The 11,383-nt window shown below is 42.4% G+C and overlaps 1 protein-coding gene across 1 annotated transcript; it reads left to right on the forward strand.

Annotated features, from left to right (window-relative positions):
• The first annotated feature begins 6,598 nt into the window (after positions 1-6,598).
• On the forward strand, positions 6,599-8,430 carry LOC146621322 (beta-1,3-galactosyl-O-glycosyl-glycoprotein beta-1,6-N-acetylglucosaminyltransferase-like). Its single transcript, XM_085368330.1, has 4 exons — positions 6,599-6,906; positions 7,015-7,108; positions 7,421-7,825; positions 7,945-8,430. Exons 1-4 carry the CDS (start codon positions 6,599-6,601, stop codon positions 8,428-8,430), a joined length of 1,293 nt encoding a protein of 430 aa, XP_085224456.1.
• Positions 8,431-11,383: the final 2,953 nt, after the last annotated feature.

Here is an 11,383-nt window from a genome sequence, read left to right on the forward strand (position 1 = left end):
CGGATGAGGATGGATGGATGGATGGATGGATGGGTTGTTACAGTTTTTTCTGATTGCTTAAGCACATGTTATGTAACTATTGGCTAATTTAGCAAAACTCTACACACAAATAAAACAACCTGTCACCCAATTATCCAAACATTTTAGTTCTCTTGCAAAAGCAAACACAGCTAGATTAACTCTTCACACCTTTGTAAAAATGGTGTTTCCGTATCAAACAGTACACACAAGCCATCATCTACTAAGCACACAATGCGCCAACTGCACACCGATGGTATGAATACAAAACACATCTGGCGTTTGCCTTCCCTGTGCACAAGGTAGGCTATGTCAGTTTGAGCTCATACTTCTGTCATAGATCCATAAGCATGGAGGGATCCAAACTTCAAGTACTGGTGTTTAGTCAAACACATCAAAACAAACACAAGTGTTTATTTCCAAGTATAGGATTATTTGCAATCGCCATAATGACTATATGGGTTACGTGGTCTGCAGTGAACATGCTTCCTCTGCCCCCTCCTCGTCTTCCTCTTGCTCCTCCTTGTCCTTGTCGTCCTCTTCATCCTACTTCTTCACCTCCACGTCCTCTTCCTCGGCCTCCTCTACTTCTCACTCTTTTTGCTCCCTCCATTGTACTCCGCACACACAGCTTACCTGTATTATAGTGCTTAGGCTGATTGCAAAGTGAACGAATTATCTAAGAAAGTTTTCACATGTGAAAGTGTGCCAGACAGTTGGCAAATTAGTGTTAATGATAGCCATACATGTGTATACTTTTGCTAGGAGTGTGTTGGAAATTTGGAAATTGAGTGTTGTGCAGTGAATTGTGCCTACAGTCTTGCAAAGTGTGTGTTACAAAATTGCAAACTGAGTGCAAAGCAGTTTTTGTGCTTTTAGTTTTGCACACTCAGTGAGTGGTTTTGCTATACGTCTGACTAGTTTTAGAAATTGTGCTACAGGAATCACAGTTAGTGTTTAGGCATTCGGTAAAAACTGTAACTGATTTTGGATGCACTGATGCGAAAAACCAGTTCAGCCAGTTTTACATTGTTAAGAGATTCCCCTTATCTACTGTATAGCGCTGCTTTACATGTACATTACATAAATTCAAATGAATACTATTTTTATTAACAGGAAGATAACATGCTCTTTGATGGACTCATCTACCTCCTTCTCTATATAACAGATAAGCTCCCGCCCTGTTGTGACTCCAAGTTGTGACTCCAAGCAGTTAAAAATGGAGTGGATGGATTGATGGATGGATCAAAAATAAAGGTATAAAATATTTAAGTTTATAATAGAAACAGGTTAGAGTCATACAATCCTTTTGTCCTGTTTTCAGATGTATTTACTGTGCGATGACAGTGGCATTTCTTTATGGTGGCGAGAGGAACCCTCTGGCGCTAAAGCGTATCTTTTCAGAATAAAAGCATGTTATTTCAATTAATAGTTGTATACTTATTCCTGCATGCTAGATAAGTTTCACTCTTGGAGTCAAGTCTGCATGGCAATAATACAATAATGGGCAGTTGCCCATTCTATAGAAAAAATATTTCTGTTTGCTATAAGCAAACACCTAACACTAACCCTTGCTATAAGACCTCCTCAGTATGTGGTTATTTAACACACTTTTTTGATGGCTACAGAACCTGAAGTGTGGAAAAGGTTTGTCTGTTTAAAACATTTTTACTCTGAAAAAGGCTGACAGGAAGTCTTCAGTTGGCAGGTGTCTCACCTGTAGGCTCCTTTTAGACCTGAAGAACAAAAAGGTGCCAGGCACGCTTGACACATGGGAAAACTTAGAAGGAGTGCTAGAGCAAACTATAAATATAACATAAAAAGGATTGTCTGTGACAAGAAAAATCCCAGGTAGGAAGTATTCCCCATTTTCCTTTTCCTTTTGTATGTTGCCTAAAACTATTGAATTTAAAGTTTAATGTTAGTTGTTGTTCTAAATCCAAGATTTTTCAGTATTGCTCCAGATTAAATTAAATACACTTTTATCAAACTTTTAAAATGGAAATGTTGAATATCAGCTCACAGATTTAGTTTTGAAAATAAACTAAAAGAAGAATTTACATTTAAGTCAAGTCAAGGACATTTTAAACAACTTTAAACAGCCTTAGTTAAACGAAGTGCTGTACAGGATGTACAAAAATAAACTATACATAACATTAACTAAATCTTCTGCTTTGCAAACCTACGGTAAGTGCTCTGACAGGAGTCCAGAGTTTTTGATACTCTTTAAAACAAGTAAAAACATTTTCTAATGTAATCACACCATTTCTTTCCTGTCAAGAGGAGAGCTGCTGCTGATGGCTGATTAGTTCAGATTTAGCCAGTTTACGTCTAATTATGATTGTATATCTCTAAGAAAGTTCACCAGTGCCTGAATAGAAGCATAGGTGTTGATTTGCATAGGTAAATATATCAGTAGTCATCTGCACAGCAATGAAAGCAGATATTATGCCTTTCAGAAACTGACCCCGAGGGAAGCATATAAAAAGAAGCGAATGGGGGAAAAGCTTAGTTTTACAGGCCTATACTAGAAGAAGAAAGAAGAGAAAAGAAAGAAGAAATGATGAACACTTTTATCTACAAATAGTAGAAAATATTTAAAAAACCAAAATGTTTATCTGAAATAGAATACGTGGCATATCTTTTTCCTCTGAGTCATTTCTGGTTGCAGAAATGTTAGTAAAATAGTGAATAGAATGTAGTTGCAGAACAAAGTTTAGCATTTTTGCTATTTTGTGTTACGAAATTCAAAAAGGATATGTTAGGTGAAAATAAAACATACAGTTCTATTTAATACTTCACAAATGCTCGAAAAAGGGAAAGAAAGCTGCTCACTGACTTTCTGTAGGAAAAACATCTTAGAGCTCATATTAGAGCTCAACCACCAAGTGTGGTTCAATTTCTTACTCTTAAAACCCCCAAATTACTATCCAAAATATACAGAATGCTTTCTAAAACAGATGAATCAATATCACTTCCTATTGCAAAATGGGAAGCGGATTTATCAGTTAACTTAGACCTAAACTTCTGGTCTCAGATTTGCTTAAAAACCTTTCATCTAATTAGAAATCCCAGTCTTCAATTAATTCAATACAAAATATTACATAGAGTGCACTATACAGGTCATCGGATGTTCAAGATGGGCTTTACGTCTACCAACAACTGCTCACACTGCCAAACCAATTTACCGGACAATTATATCCACGCTCTTTGGTTCTGTCCACCAGTTCAGAAGTTTTGGCGCGAAATATGTGAAGACTTATCAAAGTGTCTGAAATGTAACATTCCAACTTCCCCCTTAGTGTGTTTGTTGGGCAGCTTAGATAATGTCACTTCAGAAAAGAATATCGCCCATATGGTTTTCACTGCCCTATGCATAGCCAAGAAAACAGTCCTCATGAACTGGAAACATAAAAATAATCTTAATTCTAACCAATATAGAAATTATCTATTAGATTACATTAGTCTTGATACAGCCTCTGCCACCACATCAGATCAATTGCTCTGGGCTCCTTTGATCAGCTCCATCACCTAGTGGGGGTGGAGGGGTCTTAGTTTGGTCCCGCCTTCACTGTTGTGATTGGTGTGGGGGTAGGGACAGGCCTAGGGCGTCGGGGGGTTCCCCGGAGGCATCTTCCTTGGGGGGCTCAACCCGGGGTAGCGGTCATGTCCGGTTAGGGGCTCTGTTGGCTCTCAGGTGACTGTTTCCTCGTGGCTGCGTGCAGCGGGGCTAGGGGAGGGTCTGTGCTGACGGACGTGGGTTACTGACCTGGTAGCCTGGCTGCCCCTGGGTGGGTCCGGGATGGGCGTGAGGTTCTGGGGGCGCTCCGTCTCTGGGCTGGGGCCCTGGCAAGGCCTCGGGGGCTTGGGTCCTGGTTGGTGTGTTGCCGGGGTTGTGGGCGGGTGGGTGCATGGGGGCCCAGCCCTGGCGCAGGGTGCCGCCGGTGCGTCGAGCCACCTGGGGGGCTCTTCAACTGGTGGGGGAGATTGTCACATCTTGCAGGAGCTTTCCTCTTCTCAGGAACTCTCTCTGCAGGAAGGGGAGATACAGGAGAGGTGGAGGAAGATCTCAGCCTGGGTGTCTATTGTCCTATGTAGTGTGGAAGATGAGTGGATGGTGGGGTGGGTGCAGTTTTCTCTGTGGTGGGGTTGGGTGGACTGTCCCGGGTTCTGTGGGGCCGGGAGGCGCTGCTGCACTGGGCCCTGGTCTGGATGGGCCTGGGCCCCTTTCCCTGGCGGGTCGCGGAGTATGGGGGTGCCTACTGGGGTCAGCGGGGGAGCTGGCCCCAGGGAGGGGTCACTTGCCCCTCCCTTCCTTCCCTCCCCATCTCCAGCTGCCTCCCTCTTCCCGCTCCACCACAACCACCCACACATGCAGGGCCTTGGAGTAGGGGTGTGTCACCAGGGTGCAGAGGAGGCTACCCCCCCCCCCCCCCCCCCCCTGTCCCCTTCTGGCTGCCTCTACCTCAATTTTATCCCACAACTTAGACATTCACATTACTCACTCTCGTTACACATACATACATGATCTTGGGGGTGGGCACGCTACACGGACTCCAAAAGACCATCAGGGTGTACACCTCACCCCTGGCGTTGTTGCCCACCCCTCAATTTTAAATACACGTAGACATTGAGGGCTAGCAGGAGGGACTATGCGCTTACCTGCTGCTCTCTGGCAGGTAGCTCCATGCCCTCCTGGGTTTTAAATGCACCTTAGAACACACATGCATCAACACTACAATGAGCGGGTGGAGGGAGGTTTGGAGTCTTCTCCCACCCCCATTCTCTGCGGCCTGCTGGAGCGGGGAGGCTAGGAGGAGGAGTTGGCCGTCCGACTGCGGTCTGGAGTGTGGGGCCTCCCTGCTGCTGCGGAGTCGGGGCGGTCTGCCTCTCCCCACCGCAGGGAAAAGGGTAACACCACCTGGGTCTGGGTGCAGTTCCCCCCTCCAGGGGCAAGGGTACCTAGACCCGGTTCGTAGAGTACGCTTGGGGAGTGTGATCGTGTGTACAGCGTCTCTTCATGTCTGTCTCCACGTTGGTTGAGTGTGGAGTAAGTGCATATGAGAGCATGAGGGTGGGAATGGATGTTTGTGTCTGTGTGTGCCTGTATGTCTGTGTCTATATGTCAGGTTGGGTGTCAGGCGCCACCTCTCTGGGGACATCTCAGGCCCTCCAAGGTTTGGAGGTCTATCTCCACCCACCACCACTTCCCCTGCCAGTGGCGGACTCCCTCAGACATCGGTGCGTTGGTGGTTCTTTGTGTCTGGGGATGGGCATCCAGGTACACACCGGCTCACTCCTTGGTGGCCGCTTATCGGGGCCTGGAGCCTGGGGCTCGCTCGGGCCACTTCGGAGGTGGGGTACCCCCGGCCTCTCGGCCTGGGGCTCGGTCACTCAGGCGCTGCTGGCTGCCGGCGGAGCTCACGGGCGCGTCACTGCAACCCCCCCTGGCTTCTGCTCCGCGGCTGCTGAGTGAGCCCTCATCTGGGACTCTCCTCAGCTCTTTCTGGGACAGTGGTGCGGCTGCCCCTCTGTTGGTCTTCCTTGGTCTCTTGTGTTCTGGGGGCCTCTGGATGTCTGGAGTTTTGATCTCCTCCATACCTGCTTCATGCCCTGGAGGACGGGGCTGTGGCCCCCCCACACCCTCTAGCAGATCATTACATGAAGGAACCTTTTAAAAAAAACAAGCGCGTCCATGCTCACAGGTGTACACACAGGTGATCACACCCACAAACTACACCCTTTTTGGCTCCTACCTCAAACCACACAGTGTTTTCTGTTGATCTTATGTGCTGCACAATAATGTTTAATATTTAGTATTTACTGTCATATTCCCATATATCATTGTGATGTTGTTTATTCTATTACTCTTGTTCTCTTCTGCTTGTTTTCTTTTTTCTTTCTCAACAGGTGATCCAGGTGATCGATAGATGCATTTTCTTTTTCTTTTTTTTTCTGCCCGTTCTGTTTGTTTTTGTTTTTTGCCCTTCTCCCCTGTCCCTCTTCTCAGCTGTTTCTCTTTCCCTCTTTCTTTCTCCCCTTCTTTCCTCCAGTCAAGTCTGTCCCGTATTCAGCAAGTGAAAATAAAATAAACAATAAAAGGTGAATCAAATGGACCATTATGGCAAGGCTGGGATGGTCAATTTGGTAAAGTAAATCCATTGGGCATCTTTCTTTGCCTTTAGACAATAATTCTGATGGCAAAAGAGCCAAACGGGACAGGCAAAAAATAAATAAATAAATAAATAAAATAAGGAAAAATATCTTAGAGCTCATATTTTGCTCCCACACAAAACACAAACAACTTTTAAAAAGCTAAAATACATTTTTTTTATTGTTGTAAGTTGAAGTGTATTTCATTTGGATGCTATCTATCTTAATTTCATCTCTTCGTTCCAGGTTGTCATAATGGATGGACTGATCTGCCCCTTATCATAAATTCTTATCAACATATCAACATATTAGCAAACATTAATCATTATATTTATTTTATGATTTCATAGATGTCTGTCTGACATTTTTTGCAGCTCTCACACACTTTAATATTGTTGTATTTCAGATTCTCCTCTTATTGTAAATAATGTGGTTCCTAAAACGAGGCTGGCGGCTACAATTATTACAGTTCATCGCTGTACTGGGATCACTATGGATGCTTTCACTACTTATTCCACTGAAAAGAGGTAGACGTACTGCCTACATTCTCAGGTATCAATGGCAAGAGTACACCAATATTGATGAGAGCCTAGAGAAAGTTTGCAACTGCTCAGCGATCCTGCAGGGAGAGAAGGAGGCATTGCTGAAAGCAAAATTACTGACCATCACCAAAGACTTCCAGAAGATTATTCAGATCTCTGATGAGTATTATATTAATGCAACCCAAAACTGCAGGTTTGTTGCTCTAAATGGGAGCTTTCTGTAACTCTTTAACTCTTAGTCATGATTTAAATACATGGCCTTCCAAAACAACATTACTTCTTAAAAACTGTGAATTTACAGGAAATTCCAAACAAGCAGGAAATACATAACATTCCCATTAAGCAAGGAAGAAGAGGAGTTTCCGCTAGCTTACTCAATGGTTGTACATCACAAGGTATGTTTTTTCTCTAATTTTGCAGTGGTCAAATTGGGAATTGATAAAATTCATAATGCTTAACATCTTTATTAGATTACATATACATATATATATATACTGTATATGCAACTTGAATAACAGATTCACCCAATCGGATTAAACTGTTTATTTGTCACACTGGTGATCTTGGTGTTTTATAATTTCATATTATAATGGATATGTCACATTTCTGCTTTAGTTTTGATCATTCATTAAATAACCGTTAAAGCGTTCAATAAACCAACCAGGCAAAAACATTTCTCAAAGAGAACTAAAGTGTTTTATCTTTAGGTGCAGAACTTTGAGCGACTACTGCGAGCTATCTACACACCTCAAAATATTTATTGTGTCCATGTGGACAAAAAAGCACCGGCCTCAGTCTTTATTGCCATCAATGCCATTACTTCCTGTTTCCCAAATGTGTTCATGGTCAGCAAGACTGTGGATGTGGTCTACGCTGGATGGACACGTGTACAGGCTGATCTTAACTGCATGGCTGATCTCTATAACACCAGTACAACATGGAAATACTTCATCAACCTCTGTGGTCAGGATTTCCCTCTAAAAACTAACTTGGAAATTGTGCAAGCTTTGCGTTCACTGAAAGGAGGTAACAGTTTGGAGTCTGAAGAAATGCCTCAAGGAAAGAAGAAGAGGGTGATGAATGTTTACCAAGTAGTTGATGGACAAATCCAGGTACTTCTTTTGGATATTTTTTATAATGTATGATGTAGCTATTATCAATTCTCTTTGCTATTCTAAAAACCTTCAACTCAGACTGACTCCCCATCATGTTAACTTTTCAATTGTCCCAGCCAATAGGAAAAACAAAGGATCCAGCTCCCTTCAATCTCCCTATACTATCAGGAAATGCCTACATTGTGGTCAACCGAGGTTACATTCGCAGTGTGTTGGAAGACAAGCGAATACAGGCCCTCATTGAGTGGGCCAAAGACACCTACAGTCCTGATGAGTTTCTGTGGGCAACAATACAACGAATGCCTGGTGTTCCTGGTTCAACATGGCCCAACCGTAAATTTGACATGACAGACATTAATGCAATTGCACGGATCGTGAAGTGGCAGTGGCACGAGGGGTCAGAGGATTCTCTGCAAGCAGTATACCCAGAATGTAAAGGCCATCATGTCAGATCAATATGTGTGTATGGTGCTGGAGACCTGCAGTGGTTGATTGAACAGCATCACCTTTTTGCCAATAAGTTTGATACAGACAGAGATCCCATTGCTATCTACTGCTTGGAGAAATATCTGAGACACAAGGCACTGACTGAGTTAGTTTAGGTGAAGTGTTAATTATCTATTATAAATGACAATTCTATTAGATACTAAAACTATGAACACATTCTTGGATAGCATTGGATCATAATTGTCATGTGGAGATAGATGTGTTATGAAAGTTGAGGATGTACGTAAAATATTAATTTCATTATAGGTTTTTTTTTAAACTCTGCACGTCTTTTAATGTTTATTAAAAATTTAATTACCATTACCTATGTTTATATTTCAGCAGACAAACGTTACTAATCTAGCATGGCGTGTGAAAGTTTCATAACCCAATGGAAAAACTCCTTGTGGCTTGCATAGATACAAATACGAAATATTATTAGTTTCGAAATATTCTGTAAATTCAATTTTATTTACATGACCTTAAATCACAATAACGGTTGCCAATATTATAGAAACAACCCCAACAATCAGATGACAGCCTAAGAGTGAGCTCATGGCAACATTTTTAACAGGAAGAAACAGCTTTAGGAAGGGGTGGCCAACAGCTACGTCTGATTAGGGTGTGAAAGGAAGGAGACAGAGACAGAGATTGAGAATGAATACCATGTAAGCCATAAAGAAAGATGTACAAATAAATAAAAGTGATATGATCTAACCTAACTCTCTAAATAATAGACACAGTAAGAATAACTGTCTTGCATTCATGCATGCATACACACACACACACGCACGCACATATGTTCAGTACTAGCACACTTCCCTGATTTTGGGTGTGCGTGTCAGAGTAATTTCAAACTAAAAGCATTACAAACAACTTCTGTTACAGAACAATACAACTCTGCTACTTTATTCTTACAGTGACATAAGGGGTGACAACACTGTAAACACTTAATATAAATATTGGCTGAGGGTTAGGGAGTGCAACATAATGTGAAACATTGCTGTATATGAGTGACCCACACCTTCATAATTTCAGCTGGTGTCATCAAAGTATTTGGATGTTCAAACACAAATGTAAGACAGCACACAAGAATTAATATAACAAAAAACATCACCAAATAACATACTGAATTTATTTTGTTTTTTAATTTCTGTATTACATGTATAAAGACAAATACTTCATCTATATTGAATTTTAATTAGTAAGTGGCATCAGGTGACATAATTTAATTTAAAAATTATTCAATAAATTTCTTTAAACTAAATTACATCTCCTGTAAGCTTACTGTGCCTTCTGCTCATTTGTGTTGTTTTTATGATGGGATGGTGGTACTACTCAAGAGCATCACTGTGGCTTTTGAAAATGCACTATTATAATAACCCAGAGTTAATTATCAATACATATTTGTTGTTAACACATGTTTGGTACAAGCCAATAACAAGACAATCTGAGCTGCATGGTTGAAATAAAAGATGAAGTAAAAGAAAACAAACGTGGAACATAATCAAGTGCTGAGAGTACTGTATTACAGTATAAAGCGTTTTCCTTCAGCACACCACAGTCTCTGCAAGACAACCATAGTATTACTGTATATTCAACACGCTCAGATCTGAATTGGATTTTTCTATTTTTTTCTCTTCAGGGAGAAAAGAAGAAAGGCAGCAGCCAAATAACTTACAACACAGCTGAGGTCCCCTTGTGAGAGGGAAATAAAGAAGGAAAAGAAATGAATGAGACTTATTCACAGTAAAACATTGTCGCATGGGTGTGACTTATTTACAGACTGTTTGACTTAAACTGATTTTCACCATGTCAAAGAAATATTTGGTGAATGAGATGTCAAATTCAAAACTTTGAAAAAAGTACGTTTTATATAGCAGGTCAGCAATAAATATGACATTTAATCAAAATACAGAAGGCTAATCTGTTGTGTTTGGATGTTGTATAGTCTGGAAAGGTTATGTAAAGCTGTTTAACATTACCATTAAATATCTTGGGTTCTACTATTACATCATCATCATCATCATCATCATCATTACAGATGAACTACTTCTCATGTTGGCATCCTGTTTGACTGGAACAAACACATTTTCTTTTTCCTCCTTCTTCTTCTTCTTCTTCTAATGTGGACAAACATTTCCTGGTTTGAAATGGGAGCAGCTTTACTCTATTAAATGGAAGCAGTGGAATACTTACATATCACTTACTTTGGTGCTCTTTCCTGCAATTCTGTGTGGAGAGCAAAAGTAAGTGAGGCACTATACTGTCAGTAGATGTGGGGAAAAAAACAGGATTAATTGACAAAAAGAAAAACAAGGTGAGAATTCAAGATCAAAGCAAGGTACTGCAGTACATGGTGTCATGGTCTGGGTGGGCACCTGCAGGTCTCCGACAGCGGCCCCTCCTCCTTTGGGCGGAGTTCGGTTGCTCCTCCCTGGCTGACCACCTGTGAGCAATCATGCCAGCAGTATATCAGACCTGCGCTCTCAACCATTCATCGCCTGAGTATCTGCTATCCCCATGTCAGTCGAGTGGAGCACCATAACTCTGTCAGACGCTGTGTGATGTCTTACTTGTTTTTCTTGTCCTCAGAGGTAGCACCTGGAGTGGAGATCTTGTCTCCCTCACTCCCGCCTTCCTGGACCTGGGCCGCCTGCTGCTAACACGACGTGGCCTGCTGGCCCACCACTCACTTGCCTGCCTCCCCACGCTTCGACCGCTTCCGGGCTTCCGCCCCACCTGTCACCTCCACCTGAAACCAAGTAAGGCAACTCAATTCAACTGTGGAGGATCGTTGATTGTCTGCTGGATCCCACTGACCGTGATCTCCTCTTATTCCAGTGCCCCGGCCCCTGCCTAGTCCTGTTTCTACCTCCCCGCTGCCTCTGCTGTTCAGCCGTCTCCTAGAGGTGTCTAGGTCGCCCTCATTCGCCCTCATTATCGTAGATAATCCTACGCGCCATGAGTGTGGTGGCGCCGCTTTGCTTTTGCTTTTGTTTGCCTGTGGGCGGAAATAAATCATTTGTTCCCTACCGTCTCGCTTCCGGGTTGGTTTCTGCACCTGTG

This window comes from Diplotaxodon limnothrissa, linkage group LG12 (genome assembly GCF_057381915.1).
Source record: "Diplotaxodon limnothrissa isolate DT_005_m linkage group LG12, D_limnothrissa_male_GT1.1, whole genome shotgun sequence".
In the NCBI taxonomy this organism is placed as follows: Eukaryota; Metazoa; Chordata; class Actinopteri; order Cichliformes; family Cichlidae; genus Diplotaxodon; species Diplotaxodon limnothrissa.